This window comes from Micropterus salmoides, unplaced genomic scaffold (genome assembly GCF_014851395.1).
Source record: "Micropterus salmoides isolate LMB-PRFRI ecotype aquatic unplaced genomic scaffold, ASM1485139v1 Ms_hic_scaffold_4, whole genome shotgun sequence".
In the NCBI taxonomy this organism is placed as follows: Eukaryota; Metazoa; Chordata; class Actinopteri; order Centrarchiformes; family Centrarchidae; genus Micropterus; species Micropterus salmoides.
In genome coordinates this window covers 35,863,767-35,889,731 of record NW_024043372.1, presented here as the reverse complement: position 1 = coordinate 35,889,731, position 25,965 = coordinate 35,863,767, and the positions used below count along the sequence as shown (strand labels likewise).

The 25,965-nt window shown below is 42.0% G+C and overlaps 1 protein-coding gene across 1 annotated transcript; it reads left to right on the top strand.

The window, feature by feature from the left end:
• The first annotated feature begins 1,561 nt into the window (after window positions 1–1,561).
• Window positions 1,562–25,724, top strand: atxn7l2a (ataxin 7-like 2a). Its single transcript, XM_038695772.1, has 10 exons — window positions 1,562–1,718; window positions 2,763–2,831; window positions 4,230–4,569; window positions 5,422–5,678; window positions 10,094–10,176; window positions 14,696–14,907; window positions 16,767–16,947; window positions 21,017–21,138; window positions 22,919–23,879; window positions 25,346–25,724. The coding sequence occupies exons 1-10, from the start codon at window positions 1,589–1,591 to the stop codon at window positions 25,361–25,363; spliced, it is 2,373 nt and encodes a 790-aa protein (XP_038551700.1). The 5' UTR covers window positions 1,562–1,588; the 3' UTR covers window positions 25,364–25,724.
• Window positions 25,725–25,965: the final 241 nt, after the last annotated feature.

Sequence of the window (25,965 nt, the reverse complement as noted above, 5' to 3'; positions counted from 1 at the left end):
GCATCTCTGGAGAGACCTGAAAATGGCTGTCCACCAACGTTTACCATCCAACCTGACAGAACTGGAGAGGATCTGCAAGGAGGAATGGCAGAGGATACCCAAATCCAGATGTGAAAAACTTGTTGCATCTTTCCCAAAACGACTCATGTCTGTATTAGATCAAAAGGGTGCTTCTACTAAATACTGAGCAAAGGGTCTGAATACTTATGACCATGTGATATTTCAGTTTGTCTTTTTTAATAAATTTGCAAAAATTTCTACATTTCTGTTTTTTTCTGTCAAGATGGGGTGCTGAGTGTACATTACTGAGAAATAAAATGAACTTTTTGGATTTTTGGAAAATGGCTGCAATGAAACAAAGAGTGAAAAATTTAAAGGGGTCTGAATACTTTCCGTACCCACTGTATGTACGAACTTACAAATATAGGCTGAACCACAGATAATGTGCCACCCCTCGGTAATATCACTGATGGTTGATGACATGAGTCACGCACAGATAAATATCAGTCCAGTGACTCACATCTGCTGTGTGCAGGAATGAACAGTAAGAAAGAGTCTGTCTGAACCAGGAAAGAAGTAAACATAGGAATGGATGGACCAAATAGTTCACGTACACTGTTGCTGTTGGCCTCTGGGGAGGAAGCCGATATGCTTCTATATACATGTATGGTTTACGATGGTTGCAGTTAGCGGAAATCTGTATTCACATAACAGAACTTTTATGTATAAGTGAACTTTATGGTCATTTTTGAGTCTGCAGTTGGTGGTAGTGTTAGCCTCAACATCACTTATAAAGACTGGATTATCAAGGGATGGGGATGTGAGTAACTTCCCTGTTTTATGTAAGGACCTAAACTGTTTTATTTTATATTATGCTTACATGGTTCAGACACCTAAATAAAGTTGTGTTTAATGAAATTGAAAAACTATGACCAGGTAGGATTCCAGGACAAGAATGCATGCTGTTTGCTGTGTCTCCGGGCACATCCTAAATCCACAATGTTTAGTCTGTGGAGTGCGTTGTGAGTACTGGGAACAAATATATACAGTATAGATGGAGGGGGTCCTCTAACACTGGTCATAAAAGGTGGAAAAGCTCTGTTAATTGAAAGGGACCCTGACGTCCATTTAGGATTATGTGTTTCTTCTGTCTCTGTTTCGGACTTCACCTTGCTTGTATTTGCTCACTCGCTATTAAAATTTTTCCTGTTTTGTTGTGTGCTCGATTGTCGCTCTACTGCACGTTGAATTGCCTCTGTGTTTGAAAGGTGCCTTACAAATGTACTTGTCTTGCGTTATAGGCTATTCATGTGTTGTCTGTCTCTGCCACACAGTTTGCATTTTGAATTGCTCCTCTCTGTTTTTCAAATATGTCAATAATAAAATTGGCTTCTCCTTGCATTTATTCTTCGCATTCTTGTTTTTCAGACTCAGCAGCAACAAAGTACTAACGTTTCAAAGTGGTTAGAAAATAAAAAATAAATACATAATTTAGATACTTTCTATAGGTGTCCCAAGAACGCGCACGCAGGAAGTTCCTATCCTGTCGAGAGCGCGAAATATGACGTAAGTTGCTTGCCGCGCAGTGATGATGGCGGTGCGTGAACGCGCAGTAAAAGTAATGGCTGCTCTGGATCGGCGGGTGCCTAGCCTCGATGATTTCGTGGGTCAAAGCTGGACTGCCTGGGCCGAGTGGACCGGTGTGACAGCGGCGGATGGTAAGGAAGCACATTGACGCAAACACTGGCAGCTACGAAGCAATTTAACCAAAGCGCGGGGGTTTATTTTCGTGGAAACGGAGGACAGAGCTAACCATGTTACCCAAACAAAGACCCTGCCGGGTCCTAGTGCTGGGTGGGTAACATGTTGCTCTCTCCCAGGTCCCACTGCATACGCTGTTTTCAAGAAAAAATAAGTGATAGTTTTCAAGATATAGCCATTATAGTTTGTGTTTTACGGCTGTAGCCATGAAACAGCCTGCCAGCTATTAATGGATGCGTTTCATTTGAGTGAAACCGGCTCGGCAGCGCTGGCATCAGAGCGGAAGGAGGCTAGTGTGGATGGCTGGGCGAGCAACTTCTTGCCGTGGAAAGCTAAGCTAGCTAGCAAGCGAGCCAGACTAGCCGTTGACGACGAGGCAGTTAGCGTTAGCATGCTAATGCTAGCAGCAGGAGGATTGAGTGTAGACACCGGGGACGGAGGAGGAGTCTGATGCTGTTGCCACCATGTAATGCTGGCCCAGCCTTTGATACAGGCTAACGTTACTCTGTGTTCTTTTCGCCTAACGTTCATTTTAGTGTCCCCCCTTTTATTGCCAGCGTCGCTGCCTCCATTTAAGAGATGTTAACATGTCTGTATGCGACAGAAAATCTCACATGTAACGTTATGACTTCTGCCCAAAAGTGCTCTTGCCCTTCCCAGCTTTAAGTATGTGCGCTTACTTATTGTCTGGCATCCCTCCAAGTGCTACTTTGTCCATAACTATCAAATAGAGTCGTTCTCCATCGCACAATACCTTTAGCTACTTAATGTTGTTAGCTGTGATACAAAAGACTAGAAAAAAAAATTGGCCAGCTGCAGTCAGTGGAGAAGCAGTTGACCTGCAAAACAGCCCTTTATATAACACAGCTTAAGGGCCTGTTTATGTGCAGAATTTGTGGAGTTAGGTTTTGCCTTTCTGATGAGTTTGACATATCACCTTTGGAAAACATATGACCTCCTAAGGGGCTTAGTGAACATGTATGTAATGTGTGGTCTTTCAGGGCCTGATGTAGACGACTGCAGCAAGAATGGCAAAAAGGCTGCAGAGGCCATGTCACTCAGTAAGGAGGGTAAGTTTGCACAATATCATTTATACATTTGCATTTATTCATTTAGTGGACACTTTTATCCAAAGCGACTTACAGTTGCTATATTTGTCAGAGGTCGCACGCCTCTGGAGCAACTAGGTGTTAAGTGGCTTGCTCACGGACACATTGGTGAATCTGTCACAGAAGGGGGATCGAAACCCGGGTCTTTCACACCAAAGGCATGTGTCTTTGATGCGCCATCGCCACCCCGTTTACATGACAAGTCTGTTGTTGTTATTTGGAACATCTGAAAACAAGAAAGCCTAAACTGATAATCTTACTTGTGTGTGCTGTCTGTGTATATTAACACTTAAAGTGTAAAGCCTAATGAACTGTGCCTCAGCATTCCTTTGGTCTCCAGCCTTGCCCAGAGACAGTGAGGAAAATGGAGGTTCTGGTTCAGGGACCAGGGCAAGTATTAAAGCTGGGTAACGTTGTGCTAAGGCACACATCCTGATAAATTATATGATAATATTGAAATGATTGATAGTATGTCTGTGTAAATATGTTCACCATAGAGAACTCTGTTGTGAAGTTTGCGGACGACACCACCACCGTCGGCTAGATTTCAAACAATGATGAGACTTCATATCAGGAAGAAATTATCTTGTAGAGTGGTGCTCAGAGAACAACCTACTGCTCAACATCAGCAAAACTAAGGAGCTGATTGTTAATTTCAGGAAAAAGGGGATAAAGACGCACACTCCTGTCTACATTAGTGGAGCAGGTGAACAGTTTCAGGTTCACAGAGATCCTGACATGGTCGTCTTGCATCTCCACGCTAGTGAAGAAAACTCAAACGACTGGATTTCTTGAGGAAGTTTAAGAAGACCAAATTCCCGTGCCAAGTTCTTGTCAGCTTTTACAGAGGAGCAATAGAAAACATCACTGACTGGAAACATCACTAACATGGGATGTGCACGGCCCAAGACCGGAGGGCTCTGCAGCGGGTGATTAAAACTGCTCAGAAGATCATTGGTACCCATCTCCTGAGCATCGGTGAGGTGAGGTACACAGAGCCCAAAGGATACTAAAGGACAGTAACCACCCTGCTGCCTTCTGGGAAGAGAGATAGAAGTTTCTGCTGCCGCACCACCAGACTGCAGAGAAGCTTTTTCGCCCCAAGCTATCAGACTTTTAAACTCAAATTCTTCCTCAGCACTGCTCCATTGAATATAGTTTATTTCTGTTTTCCATTATTTCATTTGCTTTTGTGTATATCGTCTGCTCTGTAGCAGAAGGGAGTTGCAAACTCAATTTCACTCTATAACCTGTTATATTGTGTCAAAATAAATCTACCTGCCTACCTCTTCTGCAGCCTGATATGTGTTCATAGTATTTTCTCTCCTCATAACTCCTCTTCCTCCCTTTTCCTCACAGATATGTCCATCTTTGGCCTCTACCCTGGCCATGATGACTTCTACCTGGTGGTGTGCAGCCATTGTGGCCAAGTAGTGAAGCCACAGGCATTTGAAAAGCACTGCGAGAGGAGACACGGCCCCCTGGCCAAGCTGTACGCCCGACTGCGCTCTCCCACCCCTGCACCCCAGCCCCAGCAGAGGCCCCACCACGGCCACTCTCCTTCCCATGGGACCAACGCTGCTTCTGCTTCATCCTGGGAGGGTCGTGGACAGGGGGTTGGGCAGCTAAGGGCAGCCCCACCTTCGCCTTCCACCCCACCGCAGTATAGACACTCCAAGAACTCCAAGGATGGACTACGGTAAGATAAGATTGGCTTAAGTTGGAGAGAAAGTTCGAACCAGAGCTCAGGGATCACAGAATATAACTTATCAAGAAAGTAGACAAAAGCTTTAAAGAATGGACTGTAGTCCTGTGTTTGTTTTGATGCCCTAATGAAATACTTGTGTTGAAGTGTAAAACGTGAAGAACAAAGGGCTAAACTTGGTTGGATTAAAGTAACAGTTAAACAATTTGGGAAAGATGCCTATTTATTTTCTTGCCTAAAGTTAGAGTAGATGAGAAAATCAATACTGCTCTCCGTGTCTGTTTGGTAAATATAAAGTTTCAGCCTTATTAGCCATTTAGCTTAGCTTAGCATAAATACTACAAACTGCACACCTGCCTCTTTCCAAATGTAACAAAGTCGGCATACCAGCATCTCTAAAGCTCAATGGTTACCAGAGACAACCACTAGGAACCTCAGAAACTTACAATCAAAAATTTTTTTTTTTATCCTAGCCAATTAAGCACCAGACATACATTACATTGTATGTCATGTTTTTTTGTTTTTTTTGGTTCATAATCCCCATTTCATGATTACAATATCAAAATGGTGATATAAAGCAGCTAAATTTAGGTGGCAGATTTTACTGCTTCTTATTTCAGTCGTCAAATCAAATCCAAACGATAACTCTAAACAGGCAAGTGACTTTTGCAGCTTTGGATAAAACTCTGTATGTACGGTATGTGATTATAATAATAATAATAATAATAATAAGAAAACTGGGATAACTTTGGTTTTAAAAAGTTTATTTAATTTTTTTTGCCAGTGTTTAAAAGTTAAGCCAAAAACAATCAACTTTGGTATCTCCTTTCTTCTTCTATCCCTTAGACATTCCCCGCTGGAGAAGTCCTTCCACAGCAGCCACACAGAGTCATCCGTATTCAAGCAGCCGCCGCCTCTGGAGCCTCCAATGAGCTCTCCAACTCCATCACTCAGAGATCCGCCCTGGCCACATGGAGGCACCCCGCCTGGTAGGCCTTTACCCAGTGACAGGCCCCCCACCCAGAGCCAGAGGAAGGACTCCCCTTTGGCCTCTGCAGTGCCAGGCCACCGGATCCCCAGACCCTACAACAAAGTGGCCTCCAGTGAGTACAGTTTGGATAATATGAACAGAGTGAGCGGTTGAAGGATGGATATTTATCATTAGGGCTGCACAATTAATCAAATATTGATCGCGATTACGATTTTAGCTTCCCACAATTAAATGAACATGATCAATGGCGATGTTGCCGTTTAAAAAGAGTGCGCCGCTGCATATCAAATCAAGTGCTTTCTAAACTTACAGCCAAGGGGGCGATTTGGCCTGCTGCTACATTCCAGAGTAGACAGCAAAGTCCACGAGTCCACATGTGTCTGCCGCGCCGCGGCTTCTGGAGCTGGTTGGGGCCTTCTAGTCAATGCTTGGGAGTCCATCAGGCGCTGCATGTCCCTGATGCAGCTCTTAGGTCGTCTCCGCGAAGAATACACAAGTCTATTTTTGACGGAAGCTGCGTAAAGCTGCAAAGAGCAGATCGAACGGGGCAGGAAGTTAGACACAGAACGGCATAGACTACTCTTTTTTTTTATTAATTTGTACCTTCGGCAATATTGTTTTTACTTTCATGCCAATAAAGCTAGACTCAGTTGAAATGCAGCCGTGAAGACAACCGAACAAAACCAGGTCGCAGATTGCCGTTGCTGGTAAGCAGAGTAGAAGCCCAAAAAGGGAACAACAACAAGGGAACAATGTGCTCAGCTCCTGAAATGCATCTGAGATGCTTCCAGTGTAAGATAGCGCTGTGAAGAGGACGGAACAAAACCATGGCGCAGCAGTACTTTCTGGACAAACTTGTATATATTTTGCTTCTAGGAGATCATCTTGCCTGCAAAGTAATCATGGTCATATTTCTTAGATCCGTGCTGGAAGTCTTTAAGAGGACGTTGCGCTGAGGAACTGTCCTCACCAGTGTTCTAAAATATACCTGGAAGTCTACTGGTTTAAACTGTTTCAGCTCAGAGTCAGCCACATAAAGTTTGTTTACTTTAATTATGTGTAGGGCTGCACAACTAATCTAATCACTAGTCGCGATGTCGTCATGTGAAATTACATAACCGCAGAAAGGGTGTGATTTAATAAAACAGAAAAAAAGTGTGACACCCTCTTCTGTGTGCGCTGCAGTCTGCTCATTATTAGCACACACCGGGCTCTCTTATGTGCCTCTAAAAACGGATAAGCCTAGTCCGATCAGTTTGTGCAAGTAAATTTATAGACAACAACCTACCGTAACCCCCCTCCCCGCCCGCTGCTAATCGTTCAAAACATTGTGGGACTGGCCACAGGAGCACCGGGAGACCGGCCGCTCTGCCAGAGACAGAGATGAGTCATCGACAGCTGAAGCAGTTAGACAGAAGAAAACAGGGAAAAGATAAGGAAGGTTTGTATTTGGCTAACTAGCCATCTAACGTTAGCTGTATCGGTGCCTTTTGTTATTCAACATGTTGAACTTTTCAAAAAGACAATGTGCTGGTCAGTGGCACTTTTTGTCAATTGACCAATCACAGCCTGGATGGGGCGGGACGTTAAAAAAAGTTTGACGTACTACAGTAAACTTGATGAACAATATGATTATTGACAAGTTAGTACTTGGTGTACCAATGTAGAGCATTTTGTTTGCACACACATTGAATAAATAAAAGATAATAAAACAGCTGTAACTGGATTTAATATTCAACTAGTGGTAGAATAGTATACTGTTTATATGAAATTATAATGACTATATTAAATATATTAACATTATACTAACAGTATACTTAAAACTGAACATTATACTTTTTATTTAATGTTATAATAATACGCTCATGTATATTAGTTCCTCCTCCAGGTTGTGGACTGTGCCTCTGCAGTAGACAGATGTAGATTTAGCCAGAGCCATGATGCTATTATGCTAATATGTGCTGCTTTTAGCTGCCTCCTCCGTAGAGCAACACGCTCCCAAATATGCTAAACCACTGCTAGGGTTGGGTATGATTTGAATTTTATAGATTCTGTTTCTGCTTATTAAGCCCGGGTCTATCGATTCCTAGTTTCAATTCCAATATGGTAAAAAAAACAACACATTTACAATACAAACATGTGATCTACATTCTATATTTTCTTGTAGATGCTGGAGTAATTGACACTCTTCAGTTTTCTCTTTGGTCATCTTTCCCTTTGTTTCCAAAGATACAAGTGTCTCACAGCTTGGTGTCCATGGCTCTAGTGCGAGTACTAGTGCTGGCTGATTACACACTCGGGCTAGGAAACCCAAAGACAACACTGAACGATTAATAGTGCCACTAAGAGGCCGATTGACACCAAATTTCATACAGCCCCTCGAGAAGGCGCACCACATAAGCTCCCCAAGTTTGGTGTACATCGGACATTCCTAACCTAAGATAAGACATTACTTCCTGTTTAGAGCGTTAGGTGTAAACATTTGTTAATTTATAAAATTTGAAGTGTTTCGCATATCAATCGGGGGACTAACTTTTATCAGCTTGGTCCAGAGATGGTCCGTGCCAAGTTTGGTGCCGGTTGGACTTGCAGTTTTGCAGGAGTTCATTTAAAATAGGTTTTTCAGGGTTTTTTTGCGACTTTACGAAATGAAAACATCATCGCACAAGGGCGTGTCCTAAACCATAGTATTTGGCATCATGCCCCAAACACGCAGCTATAAGGTTTATGAATGTGCGATGTACTGTCGCGTAGTTATGAGGCAAAATGTCCTTTGGTTGAAAATAAATAGGTTTTCTGACGGTATTTAAGCTTCGATATTAGTGCACCCTATAAGCCAAATTTCATCAAATGTTTCAGGTGTCAACAGGGGCCAATGGGGAACAACTGACCCAAATTTGGTGTCAATTGGAGTTGTGGTAATGGAGATATTTCTTTTTTTACATCTAACAGCGCCACCTATGGGCATATTAGGGTCAACTTTGGTCCCTGGAGTCAGGGGACCATCCTCAACAATTTGGCTCAAGTTTCAAGTCAATGTGACTTGTGACTATAGAGCAGGACTCGACCGGGGGCCAGTGAAAAGTATCATCGGGACAGTTGAACTAGCAACTCATTGGCCCGATTAGGCCAGTACAAAACCATTAGTATTAAAAAAATAAATAAATTGGAAACTCAACATCCTGCAGTTGCTTTGCAGCTCATGGCGCACACCGTCCAGAGATTTTCCGTGCCAAGTTTGGTGCCGATCAGACAGGTTTCAGAGGAGTTAATTAAAATAGTTTAGTTTGTTTTTTTGTGAAAAAAAAATTATAGATGGAAATGGGCATGGCCTATACCACGAGATTCACCTCGATGCCCCGAATGCGTGGATAAAAGGTTTTTGATATACACCTTCATATGCAGGAGTTAAAAGGCCGAACGCAATTATTAAAGCACCCCCTAGAGGTAGAAGTGTGTGAATTTTTGCACGTGACGTCATTGCGGTGACCTTGAGTTTCGCGTCGGTAGCACTTACCATCTAGGCCACAGTATCCGTTTTCTCTACGGAAGCAAAATAATAAAAATCTTTACGATTTCTATAGGGTTCCCAGCTCCGCTGGTACTGGGAACCAAGATGCCTTACATTTGCGTGTTCCCAGCCCCACTCGAGCTTGGAGCCCTAAAAATTCCCCACTGTCTCGACAATTGCAAAGTAAACAGTTGAATTACACTGTTTACATTTAATGGTTAATCTACCAGGAATGGGCATGCTCATGTAATTTATTGGCACAGAAGTTTAGTCGTGTTCAACTGACCTCACCCTGTAGTGTTTTTCACAGTCTGCTGGAGCCCTCTGCAGCATTAGTGTTATAAAGATTGTTTAGACGTCTGTTGATAAGCGGGGCTGTCATTTTATGAGCTACAGCTATGTATTTTGATAGATAGAAGCAGAACAGCAGAAGAAGGATAAATACCCAAGAAGTCCTGTCAATGACATGAGTGAGGGAAAATCTGATGGGGGAGAGATGAGTGCATGAGTGTGTAGGTCACTGTCTGTGTGTGCGTGTGTTAGAGAGAGAGAGAGCGCTCCATTTCTTTATTCTCATAGCGTAGGCTAACTAAAACAGCAAGTCAATATTACCAAAACTTTGTTTTTAGCTTTGTTACAGCTAGGCTGGTAGACCAAAGTGCAGGACTAAGAGACTGAGTTGGAAATCAAATGTGTACCCAACATTTGAATATCCGTGTCCAGCCATAGTGTTAAGTGCGATCTATGTACATGCAGCCTATGTAGCTAGCTGTACTGATTAAAATAGATGCGTGTTTTCGCCGAAAAACTACAGAAAGTCGAGGCTGCCTCCTGTGTGCACAGAGTGTCAGGTGGTCAAAAACACCTGGGTAGAACACATTCCAGTGAAAATGTAAAACATTTGTAAATGTTTGTTTTTTTAACTGACTTTTTAGCAGTATAGAGATGTTCAGATTTTTATTATTTTTTTTATTATTATTATTTTTTGTTGACTGAGATGCTTTCTGTGTCCTCAGAGAGGGAATGTGACTTGGACAAACACTGCGGCGTCCTTGACCCTGACAGGAAGAAAGTCTGCACTCGCCTCCTGACATGCAATGTAAGCTCCAAACACACTCGGCTTCACCAGACCAATGCCCTGCTTCTTGTGACTCAGACCATCTTGTCTTTGCAATTCTTTTTTCTCTTTTCTCTCTGTTTATTGTTTTCATTTCTTTTCTATTTTCTCTGTGTGGTTCAGTAAACGGTTCAGAGGCTTAATTTCACATCCAGTCCCCTTTGCTTTTGACCAGATCAGAGCAGGAAAGTAGGTTGTGAGTTTGTGGTGTCTTTGTGACGCTGCCAACAGCCATCAAGTCAGATAATGTTTGGCATTGTGCTTTTATCAGATAGTAGACAGCAAACAGAAATATGTCACTGGCAGAGAAGGGATAATGTGCGGTACATGCACTACACAATAAAGTGACACCGATAAAGCTTTTTTTAATACTACAAGTATTTATTCTAGGGACACACTGATTTTGTTTAATGAATATTTTCTCAAAGCAGCCAACAGTGGTGTTTGTTTTTGTAATAGTTTAGTATAAATCAGGATGTTTTGTTTTTTTAGTTTCTTACCAATTTCATAGTTGTATGAGGTGATGTACAAATTACAACACTGTGTGTTGTTGTACGACCATCTTCACTGCTCCTTTGAATTAGTGAGTGGAACTCTACTGGGGCGATGAACTGCAAAGTAATCCCCTCATTTGGGGTTTTGACGATGGTGGTGGAGAGTGCTGTTTAACACGCTGCACCAAAATCTCCCATAGGTGTCTGTATCATAATTTTCCTACTCATCAAACCACTGTCCAGTGAGACCTGGTGTCTTATATGGAAGCATCTGCGTTCATTATTTCTTTCTCTTTAAGTTTCCTTAATTTGTCATCCACCTGTATCTATAGACAGAAATTTATATCAAAATGTAATTTCAACAACTGATATTAACTTTTTTAAGCTCTAATTGATGATACCAGTAGTATGACAGTACTGTGTGTAGATCAATCCAAGCCAAATATTTGCATTTACTTACAATATTTACTTCCGCTCTTGGTCTAGCAACATAGATTAATAAATTTTGGGGCTGAAAAATATATAAAATAGACCTTTTTCAGTAATGTGGTGATGGAACAAGTTTAGTTTTGTTTTTATTTCTCTGTATGGTCACGCAATACTTATTTCACTATGTGAATTATTGTGAAGTGGAAGTGTATTGTTGAAGAACTGGATAACAATATAGTACTCCACCATAGATGCTTGTATTGTTTAGAGGTGTTTGCAGTTGGAGATATATACTTTTATTTATTTATTGAAGATGGAAGTCTTACGATGTACAATTAAAACAACATTTTCCTTCCATTTTCTTTTCTTCAACAAACATCCCTCCCCACCCTTCCCCTCCAGCCCTTGCCTTGGAGGTCTCTAAGGTACAAGTTCAACACAAAATGACATTGGTTCCACATGAAAAAATGAAGCAGCGTAGAAAATCTTGCCTTTTAATAAATAACCTTAAGTTTTCACCACCTTGTGTCTGTTCTCAAGAATGGATGGATAAAAGTCAAATAATAATTGTAATAAAATAGGAAATAAGGACAGAGGTGATAATAGAAAATACAACAAATGGGTAGAAATAATAGTTTTAAAAATATCTAAATAATAAAGACAACAGCATGTGGGAAGATAGAAAAGTTGACAGCCAACATAATGTACAATATGTTTCAATAGACATTAGATTGAATAATAAAATCTTCGTAGCTGTTGATTTAACAAACGGGTTGCCATGTTTTCAGGAAGATATTATCTCTGTTAGTAAGCTTATAGCTTATAGTCTCTCCAAATGAAGCACAGATCCCAGAGCCACTGCTGGAATAGAGAACTAACTAACCTGCCACTGTTGGAGGGTAAGGCGTTTGGCCAACAGTGTAAGAAGGGAAATGGCTTGCCCCTTACATTTATTAATGTCAGGATTAACTGATGCAAAGATAACAAGAGGATCTGGTGCGATAGTTTTATTAAAGCCCTCAGATATATAGTGATAAATCAACCCCCAACATTACAATGTTGAAAAAGGAGGTTCGTCATATAATTTCACAAATGTTGTTTGTACAGATTTTTACACCCACCATTGGGATCGCTAATTGTAAAGGAGTAGATGAAAAGAAAATTGCCACCCCCCTCACTGTAGTACTAAAATTTGCAGCCTGTTTATCGCCAATATCAAAGCTGCTAGAGTGTCTGTGTACTGGTCCCTAACGAGCCATCAGGGATGACAAGTTGATGTTGCACATTCTGGGTGGCCGTGGTGAGGACCTGGATGACACTAGCTCGCCCGTTGCTAGTGTAGAGTGTCTGGACAAGTTAGATCTATTACACGTGTTTCAAAAGTTCAGTGAAAGTTGTTATACCAGATTAGATGACCTGATAGTGGGTTACGGCTCAGTGAATCACAGGATCCTTGTGTTTTGCACATAAAGCTGTGTGATCCCATTGTTAGATAATCTTTAAACAATAAATAACATTGGAGAAAATAAAATTTTAAGTGCTAAATGGAAGAAAGAGTGATAACAATGTAGAGTAGGTGTTGTCAAATGGATGAAACTGCAGTCACTGCTCCTAGTTACTGATCAGCACTGATACTGAGATGTAAAAATGGCTCCCAGCACAGGAAGAGTCCATGTATGGTGGTGGTTGTGTGTGTGTGTGTGTGTGTGTGTGTGAAGGAGGAAGTGAGTGTGAGAGGCCACATCCAGCCGAGTAGAGACAGGATGACCTGATTACCAGGAAATGACAGGAGTGACAGGAAAGACACTTATACCTGCTCTATAGGTGAATAGATTCAGGATCTTCCACCTGCTGCTAGGAAGGAAATGTGTCATTTTAACTATTAACTTTCATAACTTGGAATGATTGAAATTAGATGTGTGATTTATAGGTAACACTGATGCATAAGTTTAATGAATATAGCAATAGTGCTACTTGATCAAGCCTCTTAACTGTGCTATTTAATACAAGAATGTACGTTGTAAGACACTTGAGGCTTTATGCCAAAACAATTGAATATCAATACATTGGCTTGCTCCAGCTTCTCCAGTGTTCTACTACTTTGGTCTGTTTGATTTAATTGCACATAAAATGTCTTCAGGTTTTTGGAAAATAGGCAACTTCAACACTTGTCACTAATTAATTAATGAGTTATTTTAAAAATAATTGATAAGTTAATTAATAATCAGGGATTTTACAAGCCAGTTTAGATCAGGCATAAGGGACAGCTAAAATGGCGAGACATCTCCTAACCTACAGAGCTGTAACCTGCAAGTGAACTATGGAGCTGACTCAATAAACAGCAGCCATCAGTTTTAATTAATCTAATGATATGATTTGCTTTTAAGCCACAGCAGAAATCCTAAATTAAAGCACATTAGATTCTTTTTAATGATTCGGATGGCCCAGCATCATTTTCCATTCTTTGGGAAGGCCCTGTACCTTGTGTGTGGTAAACTGGAAAGTTAAAAGTTTATTATTAAAAAATACAGATTCAATGACATCGTTTCTCCAGGACCAGGTTATAAAAACTAACAGAATGTAAAACAAAACAGAAGTGTCACTACATCGAAATGGGACCAGTTTACCCCTTTACCTTTTAGCAGTCAGCATATGCCCTAGAATAAGTGTCAAACTGGGGGCACAATTCACTAAAGCCAGCACCATAAGGGGCTTGTTGCACTGCCACAAATGAAAAGCCATAAAAGTTTCCTGAGATTATACTACTTCAGAAGTAAAGATATGTTGGGGGTGAAAAATCAAACTGGTCAGTTCTCTATTATCCCCACCATCCCACTGCTGCTGCCTGGAAACACTGGATTTAAACGGTTGGTAGGTCTTGGTGTCTTGCTACCTAGGTTCTTCTCATGCGCACCCACCACAATTACCTTTACCGTAGCCTTAACACTGAAACTTGACCCAACCCTCTCTAATCGGAAACTCAACATGTCCCATTTTGGCTTAAAGGTGCTTTTAGACATCCAGCGGTTCATTGTCCATTGTTTCCGACAAGGAGAGAGAGATCGGCTGCAGCTCTCTTCACCGCACACAACTGTTCGGTGCTGCTGTCGGAGTTGGTGATGGTTAGATTTTTTTCAACTTGCCATCACAGCCTGCAGTGTGACTATGGCAACCACAAAAAACCCACACTGAAGAAAATGATAAAATAGCGAATTTTAGTGCTCCAAGATCCTTGACTTGCACACCTGCAGATACATGAAGGGTTTTTGGAGAAACGTCAACCCCAAAGTTTGATTATATGGTTTAGGCCAATAAACATGTTTATGATATTAGTTAGCAAAACTTTGGAGATTAATATTTCTGTCCATTTCTCCTCTTTAACCTACAACCCACTATAGTTGGCTGTGTGATGAGATTTGAGTTGAATCTGTAGCCTGTGGTGCAGGTTGATAGTAGGATCTGAGGTAGCCGTGGGGGAGTTGCACCCTGCTGTAACCTGTTCTCAACATTTACTTGAAAGGAAGTCAGTCATAATGAAACCGTGACTAACTGTCGTTATCCTGTGTCCTGGTCCTCAGATCCACTCCATCCATCAGCGGAGGAAGGTGGTGGGCCGCAGCAAGAACTTTGACCAGCTAGTGGCTGAACTCAAGACCAAGGTTCGTGAGAAAGGGGCCCTATCTCTGGAGGGAGGCTCCTCCACTGGACGGTCACCCAGCCCAGAGGCCCCCAGGGAGCAGGCAGGGGCTCCACACTGCAGGAGACCTCTGGCCAGCCTCCCTGCTTTCAGGTTAGTGATATTTACTAAAGCTCGCTAGTGACGCCTTCACGAGTGTGCATGGTGGCAGCTAGGGCATTTTTATACTTTCATCTAAAAATGATTTAGATGTTGTTTTTTTAAGACAAAATATTTTGCTCTGTTGTGAGTAAAACATTAGCTTTTCTTCCGTTTTTCAAACAGCCACACTTTTTACTGCTTACTCACAGAGTGTGTAAACTTGGTTGATCAAACAAATAAATTAAATAGCCTGACACTTCTGACAAACATGGAGCTGTTTAAACAATATAAACTCCACAGTGGCTGCAGCCACAAACACACACTGCAAAGCAGAGACTGCACAGTTTTACACACTAGGGGTGTCAAATGATAGATTTTTAGATACATCGTGACGCGGACTTGGACGATTATAAATCGATTGACTCTATACTAATAACAGCAGCATCAGAAATAAAAATGGCAGTAGTAGAGGTCACTAATAATGCTGTAATAAGGTTATGCAGTGTTAGCTATATTTATATGAAGTAACATTAAATATCTGCGTTTCATTACTACCTACTTTGTTGGATTAGTGCAAATACTTTGCTTTAAAAGTACCAAGTAGTCACACAGTGAGAAAAAAAATACATCTTTATCCTTTTTGTTTTACAATCGCATCGTAATAATCATAATACTGATAATCTTAATGAGGATGCCTAAAAATTTCCACCCTTGAGATGATGCACCGAGATATCGAATCGTTGACCTGATAATCGTAATCAAATCATGAGACTAGGGAAGATGAACATCCCTAGCTCTATGTTGATGGGCAGCACGGTGGTTGCTGACGATCTCATCTGGAAAGTGAGTTACAGTTATCAGTGAGTTTATCGTTCTACTCACCTGTCTGAACGGCATTCTTTGAGCCTCGTGCACTGCGAAGTCCTCCACACTTTGCTGTAAGTTCAACTTCTCTGCTTGTTCATTCTCAAAAAATAATAAAACAAGTCTGCACAAGCCTTTCAAAAGGTTTTGAGCAGAATGAGCACAGTGTAGTCACATCAGGGATTATTCTCAAAAAGAGAGAGATCTCCTCTTGATGTGAAATTTAGCTAGTCTTGAACTGTATCAAAGTACTTAAGTGAAAGTAAAATGACAAAGTATACTCAAAGTACAAGTACATGAAAAACGGTAACCAGCCATGTCACCCCCCCCCCCCCCCCCCCCCCCCCCCATGTTCAGCTTGTCTGTCTAGGTTAAACTGTAACTGCCAGCATTCATAGGCTCCAGCCTGCAGTTCCCGTCACAGAAGTACATTAGAATTACATTACATAATGACCAAGTGTAGCTACTTTCACTTCTATGTGGTTCTCGCACACTCATTCATATCATCCTGTTCTCTGTATTTCTGTTGCATGTTTTTATTAATTTGTCCACCCCATGTTATATTAATGAGTAGGCTAAATAATACTTCTCTGTGCAATGCAAAGCAGTAAAACAGCGCTCAAACCGCAGCCTTAGACATTTTAAGCCACACTAAACATTTTCAGTAAAAACATGAAACCTTAATGAAGGTAGGGTTTATTGCAGTACATTTGGATTAGATTGCATTCGTTTTAGCTAGCAACTAAGTGTATGTCCTAATTAATATGCATGAAGTCAAACTGACGATGAGAAGCAACAAAAAACTCATTCTCAATTATATCTCAATTGCTTAGCCCTAATCTAGATCATGTTCCTGGATGCATGTGACGTAGCATCGCACATCCAATAATTGTGAGACAATGAGGGTTAGAGGCAGTGAGCATCAGTATATTACTGTATAATATAACTATATTCAATATATTTGAAAATCAGCTGGTTGAATTTGTTTTTTGTTGTTTTTTTTACAGTCGGTCTACGGCTGTGTCAGAGAGCACCCCAGAGGAGGAGAAGCAGCGGCAGGATGAGGGAAGTCTCAGAGTCCCCTCACCTCTCGTTCATGGACGAATCTCCAGTGATGAAAGTGAGGCCGAAGGACCCGAAGAGCCTGTTGAGTTCCCATCTTCTGCTGCACCTCCCAGACCCCTAGCGGTGAGCAGTTTGTTCTTGGATTTAACAGTGGGGAAAGAGAATGAGGGGATTCCTACCAAACGTATTTGATGTTTTTCTTGTACAGACACTATGTTTGAAAGCTGGGCCGAATCTTTATGACATTTCTCTTGCTCACTCTCATGGTTCCAAGCTTGGTTTAGCTCTTATCACAGCTCTCTTCCTGGGGCCACCGCACTGCTTGCTGTGGTGTTTGTTCCAGCAAGTTTGGCTAGGTGGTTGGAAGATGGAGTGGGCAGTGATTGTCTCAAGGTCCGTTGCACTTGCTCCAATCCCTGTGCTTCCCTTTCCTACGCTGATGAGTGTAAGGATGCCGTAGGCTGCGGATAGCACGCTGTGGGCGTATGTGCCGGGTGCCCCTGTGTATAACCAACGATTACTTCCTACTTAGCCAAGAGTGATGCAAGTCAGGGTGGCCAACTAGCTAACTGTGACATATGCTAAGCTGGGGTTGGTCCCACTGGCTGTGGCTTGGCTGCATAGTGTGGGTCTGGCGTTGGTTGATTCATGGCGTTGGTTGATTCATGGCGTTGGTTGATTCATGGCGTTGGTTGATTCATGGCGTTGGTTGATTCATGGCGTTGGTTGATTCATGGCGTTAGCTGATTGGGTTATCAGGGTTGCCATGCGTACTGGAAAACCTGGAACAGTTGACTGATTTTCCAGTCATGGAAACCACCTAGAAGAGAGGAAAAAGTTAAATGTCCTGGAAAATCTTGCGTTGTCTTGGAAAATTATTTTAACATTGTATTGCGGTTGCTCTGTTCTTACGGCAGCGTTACATGTAGCACATGGATGACATTAATTCAAGTGACTGAAACTCGTTTTTAAATGGTTGAATAATGATAAATTGGTTAACTTGTTTGGTTCAGTTACCCAGGTTGAAGTGCTTGCTAGTTCGATTTGCCTGCAAAGGTTTGTGTTTCAACTCTGGCTAGGAGAAAAGGTTTCATATGTGTTGGGTATTGTTGAAAAAGAATGAACAGGAAGCCGGTCAAAACAATGAAGGGGAGGCCAGATGTGCATCAAACACCCACTAAATACTGGCTAACAGCATTTTTTTCTTTTTTTCCCCCTTTTTTTTCCTTTGCTAGCATTTTCTCTTCAAACGCAATGCTACATTACGTACATACTGATTTATACCATGGCTTGTTTTAATTTGCTATTGTGACACGTTCTTTAGAAAAACAATTAACTTCTGATATTTGCACACCTATGAAGAAGTACCAGTTTTTGAAGGTATTACACTTGCATATCAATTCAGCAAGGTCATTGTGAAGTGTGGCGTGACAGTGGTCCGATGGACGTACATTTGGGCTAAGTCAGGCTAGAAAGCTAAGGTTCAACAGAATGCAGGGATTAGGTTGTAGGCAAAGTTGTAGTCTGTTATTTGTGTTGAGGCTGTTCAGTTATTGATGATCCAGCAGCAGTGGTTAAACTATAATTTATAAGAAAAGCACTTGTCAAGCATAGAACACAAAGGGCTTTCCAATAGAAACAAAAAAAGTACAATAGCAATATTATAAAAATAATGGCATTAAAACAAGGCACAATCAATTTGTCATAATTTCTACACATGTAATAAATGATTTCATAGAAATGTTATAGCTATAGACTGCACATCTTTAAAATCGGACTTCTGCAGAGAGGAACATATTTAGTGAATGACATGATCCCTGTCATACCAACTTGGTCATCAGTGGAAATGTCTTGTAAAAGTCCTGGAAAATGATCTCTAGAAAAGATTGGGAACCCTGGGTTATGTGTCAACAGCAAGCTAGTCAACATCATGACCAATATAGGAAAATTACATATGATAACGTCAGCGTTCAGTCTGGTATAGGTTAGGGCTGGGCGACATGGCCAAAAGGCATATCCCGGTACTGTTAGGCAGAATTCTGGTATAAAATATATATCGTATTTTCTGCTAAGCGGGCTGGGGAGGGGGGGCGGTTTTAGCAGACATGTTTTTACTCATTTTAGTAACTTAGCTTGTTTCTTATTTCACCGTCTTAATAATACTTCATTCTACATCTTGAGTATCACTCACTTATTAAATTCCCTCCTTCAGATCTCTTCCCACTCAACAGACCTCACGTCTCCGCTGCAAACACGTCAGCGTTCCCCGCTTCATATGCCGTTTTTCCATTACCAGCTCAACTCAACTCGGTTTGGCCGTGCTCCGTTTTCCATCGCAGATAGTAGCCCTCAATGTAGCTGGTCGTCATAGCGACGCCACACACAACTGCCGCGACGTAATATTCAATGCGACACACACACCAGGGACGCACAAACAGCTCTCTCTTGTTAGTTAAAACGTTTCAACATTACTCAGAATGTAAAGACGGATAAAACGGAGGTGATACGAAAAAAGTACCTGGTAGCAGGTACAAGTACAACTTTCACACAATGGAAAACCAAAAGAAGACGAGTAGAGCAGGTACCGTGCAGTGGAAAATGTGCTTTACCGTCTCTCTCTTCCTGTATGTCCGCTCCGGTGACTTTCTCCATCAGTAGGAGGCTAGGCTGTATAAAGTCTCAGTCAAAATTTGCCTCCCGTGACTCCGTTCACAGCAGCAGCTGAGCTGCATGTTGAGGAGGCGTGTTGACGACGTAGCCTATCAAAACAAAACCAACGTGGCTAATGAATAACATCTGACTGGTGTGTTCACTGTGGCTTTCCCTGGTCCGCTCTTGTTAAATATCCACAGTGTCGCGACTTCTAAAGTAATCACCATGTGTCTCTGATAAATGCTACAGTGTGTCGCCCAACCTGAGCGACCCGCCAAAGTAAAGTGTATGTGTGGGAAACACTGACTGAACCGTGCTTTTCTTTTTACAAGCCAGGTCTTCAACAGTGTCGACCAGCACTGTCTCCCTCCATCTTGTTGAGAGTTTGAGTAGACGGCTGCGTGCAGACGCAGAGGGGGGGGCGGGGCTGCACGGTGAGGGAGAGAGAGGAGAAAACGCTGGCAGGACTTTACGGAAACACATTAATTAACGCAACATCAAACTATATATATATATATATAAACGGTATTGTCTAATTTCATATCTCTTTTGAAGTTATATCGGTATACATTTTATAGCGATATACCGCCCAGCCCTAGTGTATGTCACGTCAGTGTTGTGACAATGCCCAAGATGATGATCGCTCACGTCTGCGGAGTGCACGCGCGAGCAACGGGATGCTGACTGCACTTCAATAAGTGGCCACAGGTGTCATTCATAACAAGAGTTTTATGAATGTTACACATAAAACCTTTAATTTAACACAACAAGCATACTAGGCTTTTCTCCAAAAGCAGTTTTGTGTCATCAGACTGCAGCAGTTTTGTTCCATAATAGCTTCTGGTTTATGAGTTTTATGTTGCATACAGAAGATATTGTCTCTTGTGATATCACAGGTAGCTTTTCCGTGTGAGGACTGATCATGGGAAGTCATGTTTGTGCTAGCAATGCTTATCAATGAACTGTCGCACCACTATTCCAGTTCCAGCTAAACCTGCCTTCAGGCCTTCAGCAGTAAAAAGGGGAAGTTAGCTTTCCACACCTGACGACTACTACTGACAGCTATAATAGGAATGGATCTTGGTCTTCCTGATTTTAGTACTTCTTCATTACTCTCGTATCATAATGAAGGTTTGGACAGTGAAAATTTCAAACTGGTTGACAGGTCGATCTGTTTACCTTTTTACAGCAGACCCGTCCTCAGTAGCTGTTTGTTTTCAGAGGTTCAGTCAGAGGATAAAAGTGTCAAATAATTGTGGCTTAACTAGAAGAATTTTACACACCACATGTATTGTTTTATAAAGTTGTAATTCAAGGGTAATTGTGCATTTCACTTTACAGAACTGTTTCATTTTCAAGTTGTTCCCTGCAGAGGTTGTGGTTTTGATCCTGTTTTACCCAGATATCCATGAAAACACAGAACCAAGACACCAATGAAATGTGTTTTATCTATTGGAGCTGTTTCTAAGCCACCACAGATACTGATTAGCACGAGGAGACCCTTTCCTGAAAAGACTTACAACAAGTCTTCTTTCTCTAGGTATGTTCGTTTGGCAGCCATGCGCTGGGTCACGGCATCTACACGTTTGACAGGAGACTTCATCACCTGAGGTCGGCTCTCAGCAGCATGCTGGAGCAGCACATCAGCGCCCATCTTTGGAAGTAAGAAACCTGAGCTCACATTCCTGCTTGGCCTTTTTCACTTGTTTTGCAAGGAAAAATAACTGGTTACTTTTTCTCACTGGCATTTATATAGCAAAAACTGATTCTATTTTCCTCTGCATGTCACTGAAAATAAGGCTGGGTGTTTTCAGATGGCTTTGATGGTGGTACCAATACAATACTGAGTGTCTGTACTCTTACCAAAACAGGGCATTTTCCAACTTTTCTTTGCTAAATAACAGAATATGTTCCTAAACAAACCTATTTATATATCGAACAAAATATGCCCAGAGTAATGGTAAAAGGTTACCAAAGTTTTTCACTGGGGTAGAATTGGTTCTGCCTCCTGTCCATCATATTGAACTGGTTCTAATCTCTGATAAAAATGAGCTGTCGGTGCCAGATGGGTGACATGCCCACACAACAAATATTCATCCCACTGATGCAAATTGGCTGCTACTTTCATGTTATAAGCTCTACCCACCATCCTGATCGCACAGTTGAAATTTGCCAATCCCTAGTGACGTGTATAAAAGTCTTTGTGCTGAATGATAATTGCTGAACTGTACCAGATCAAGTGTACCACTCTCTTTCTGGTAGTTTCTCGACCACTGTAAATGGATGAGGGCTAGTTGCATCAGATCCTGTGTATTGGTAACACTAGACAAACCTGAGTGTAACCCACTGCTTAGTCACTAGCAAATGAAGCAGATGGTGTTTTCTGCTGCCCAGAATAGCGTTGATGAAGAGTCTGTGAAGTTGGCAGTAAAGATGGAGACTGATCTCCCAGAAAATCAGCTGATATTGACTTCATTTACATTGTACATAAGAAAAAAAGCTCATTGGAAGAAAATGGGTTCTATTGCAGATGTAAACAGTCATACAAGAACTTGCTGTAAGCAATAACGCACAACAAGGTGTGATATATAAAAATAATGGACGATGCAAAGATAAAGTTTGTGATTCAGCTTTGTATCAGTGCATCCTATACTTCAGCTGAGTACTAAAAATTAGGGCTATAACGGTTCTGAAACCAAAACCAGTTCTGAGGGACAGAGCCGCTACACACACCGTTATTCTAGGTCATTTTCCACCTTATTTTAGTGTTTATTCCTTAACGTTTCTAGAATCTACTCCCTTTCTCTTCTCCCCACACTCGCACAGCCCTACACTTCTCTTTCACTGGCTTGCCCCACTTCTTCCTGTCTCTCTGTATGAGGCTCTGCTCACCTCATCTATCAGCAGCGATTCTGTTGTCATGTGGTACTGAGAAATTGGGTTTAATGTGTCCTATTTATACAATTTCAATGTACTCTTGTTAACCAATTTGGAAATGACATTTTACATAATGGATTTTAAACAGAAACATATTCTAATACTTATGATATAATAACTATTCAACTTTAAGGCATGATGAAAGACGGTATCTGATCAAAGACTGCGCCCTCCGTTCTGTACTTGCTGCTATGGACACACTTCAGTTGGTAGTCCAAAAGCATTGGCATGCCATGCTCAACTCTAAATAAGTAAATAGAAACTCTTGTAATCCTTTTTATATCAGTGTTGGCTTGAGATTTGTCAGATTTAAAGCATATCTGCTAAATATCATTATAAAATATTGGATTTCAGACGATGCAATTTAGATAATATAATACATATTTTGTTATAATAAAACATGTTATAATAATTATAAGAATTTAATAATAAAATGGTACTTTTTTATTCTGATCTAAAGTCTATTTAATTTATTGATTTATGGATTTCTTTTCTCCAAATCCAGGAAAATACCTCAAGCCACAGACCTTCAATCTTCCTCTCCCTCAGCCAAGACCATCAGGTCCTTGTCTCCCTCTTCCATAGCTGCCTCTTCCTCCTCTTCATTACATTCAAAGGTCCGCACAGGAAGTCATATCAGCTCCTCTCTCAAAACTGCACCCTCCTCCTCCTCTTCATCCAGTCATGGTCCAGGGAGACCCCCAACAGCCATACAATCAGAGAACTCCGGGGGCAGTGGCAGCAGCCTTGGTGGTGGCCATCTGGTGTCTCCGTGTAAGCCTGTGACGATGCGTCAGGCGGGTCCCGGACGAACCAAGAACCCTGTGGGACGTCCCAGCAAGCAGATGCTAAAGCTGCGAGAAGAGGCCGCTGCAGCCGCTGCCCTACGCAAACGCAAAGCCCCGTCACAGGAAGGGGAGCACTCAGGCCCAGACAGGAACTGCATAACGCTCCAAGACCGCGGCCGCCCCCCTTCTGCTGCCGCCGCCTCCTCATCTTCCTCTTGTAAACCCCCCACTCCACTGCCTCTCCCACATGGACAGACCAATGGCACGCTTTCCCCCAGCAGCAAACCTCGCCCCCACCCCTCCCCCTCAGAGTCCCACTCGCCAGCCGCCAAGGCAGTCTGGACCTACAGACGGACACACACTCCTCTGGGCCATTCATCATCCCCAGACCCCTCCTCTGCCACCAACAACTCCCACAGCTGGGGCAGTGTGGGGGACTCAGGACTGCACGGGCAGGGCAGCGGGAGAGGCTTTGAGCACCAGGGCCTGGTGAAGAAACGCAAGGGTGGCAGCATGGAGGAGCACTCACCCTCCTCCAAACCCTCAGCGCACCGCCTGCCCTCCTCCTCTTCCAGCTCTGCCACCTCCTCCTCTTCACGCTCTAACTTCTATCCCTGGAAGGACAGTAAAGGTGGGGGGCTGGCTGGGGGAGTAGAGAAGAAACTGGGCACACAGAAGGTGAGTTTGGAGGAGAGAAAAGCAAGGGACCGAGCAGCACAAAGGGTGACCGGGAAAATGATTTGGTAGTTAAATATGTAGCTTTACTCCTTTGAGGCAGGAGTGTATTGTTGGTGTCCTTGTTCCTAAGCGGTAAAATGTTCCCAGCAAAACACAGACGAGCTAACATTCACCTTTTTATACTGAAGGTAAACAAATTATGTCCAAATTATTCCATTATTTAGTTTTTAGAGATGAGTCCATAGACACGCCCCACTAGTACAGAAACTCCTTTCACATTAGCCACGAAGGGGAGGATGAGCGAGAAGGAAGTGGATGAAGAACGGGTTAGAATCAGAACAGAGATTCGATAAGAACCTGATTCGATAAGTAGAATCAGAATCGATAAAATTGAAACGATATCCAACCCCAGTGCACACTGCCAATCTGACAAAGAATACACTGACCTGATTGTTTATCCGTTTCATGACCTGTGGCTGCTTCCTTTTAAGAGCCTTATTAAAGAAACGACCAGCTAACTGCTTTCCATGCCCACATGATGCACCTTTTTATGATCCCAAAAGCCGATCAGATTCCAGGCAAACCAGGTGTGAACCAACACGGATCATGTAGAGGATGTTGGCCTGTCAATTTAAAGGATGAGCCACACAAGAGTCTTGTTTTGAGTACTCTCACTCAAGAACTCGCATTTTTGATGTGACGCTCGGTCGCCATTATAATTTGAATCCAAGCTCACTACAGCTGCTGTCCTTTGCAAAAAAGCAAGCTACACAATTACTGTATTTTATATATGTGAGAGAATAAACTCTGTTGTAACCAATTTACATGTCTAAAAATCAGAATCGCATAAAGTCAGTGCATCAAATTATGTCAACATGTGGTTAGTGCTCTGTGGTGTGGTTTTCTTTACTTAGTAAAATTGTGTTTATAGTTGAGCTAGAATTAGTTCTGCTCTCTAACTAATCTGGCACAGGTCAGCTGCAGAACTGTGTTTCCATGGCAACAACCAGTGACACCTGGTGGACCTGATAAGACGGAGGCTACAATAACCCCGTCTTGAGATATTTTTATCTTCTGATTTAAAAAAAGGCCTTGGAACTGTTCTTCCACAAGGCACAGTTAACTCTGTGGAAGTTTACCGAGGTAAGCAGCTTGTAGCTGAAGCCTAATCAGCACTGTATTTTAAACTGAAAGTGACCCTGAATACAGGGTGCCCTGATATTAGTACAGGCCCAGTAGCGCCACCAAATCCCCTAAATTGAAACGAGTCAGGTTTTAAACATCAGCTACACATAAATGAAGTGTCTTCTCCAGCTATCTGGTTCTTGTTCTCTTTTCTGATTCTGACTTTTCTGACACTGTGTATGTCTGTTTGTTTTATTCTACCCCATTATGAACAGTTCTGAAGGGAATATCAGTTGTCAAAATGAAAGTAACAATTTCAAATGTTTTCTTTTGTCCCACAGCCAAAACTGCACCATTAAGTGTGCCTGCCTTACAAGCCACTATGAGGGAGCCAGCTCTGCTCAGTCCAAGACTGAGGCAACAGGACCCGTGTGTGTGTGTGTGTGTGTGTGTGTGTCTGGCTGGCTGGCTTTCTGGCTTTTGTCTATTGAGCAAATGCTCAAGTATGAGTGCGTCAGGTTGTTTGTATGTGCAGAGTTAGTTCAGTATGGATGTGTTGGTGTGTGAATCTGTTGTCTGGATGAATGTCTGAGGGAGGAGTGGGAGGATGGAATGAAATTCAGAGTATGGATATAGAAATACCTCAAGACCATCCGGTTATGCTGCTAAATTAAATATCTTGGTTTATAAAAATGGATTAAAAATGTCCTTTACACTTGGTTTCTGTGACTTACTTTTTTAAAAGCTGTATGTGTTATATCTTTCTCTTCCCTTTCAGTAAACTCTCCACAGCGTCCCAGTAATGTTCTGTATGTGCTTGTTCCAACACTTCATTTAATCTATATGATGCTGGCAGTGAGTGAAATGTCTTGGGACATCATTGTATTCCAAATTTCCCCAAAATATTTGGTATCTTTTGGATCCTCAGCAGAACAAACAAATAAACAAATGTCCACTTAAG

Bases quoted from the DNA above. Each gene is read 5' to 3' on its own strand.
- atxn7l2a (XM_038695772.1), top strand. From the start codon at position 1,589: ATGATGGCGGTGCGTGAACGCGCAGTAAAAGTAATGGCTGCTCTGGAT. The intron at 2,832-4,229 runs GTAAGTTTGCAC...TTTTCCTCACAG, and splicing joins CATGTCACTCAGTAAGGAGG to ATATGTCCATCTTTGGCCTC. The intron at 10,177-14,695 runs GTAAGCTCCAAA...CCTGGTCCTCAG, and splicing joins CTCGCCTCCTGACATGCAAT to ATCCACTCCATCCATCAGCG.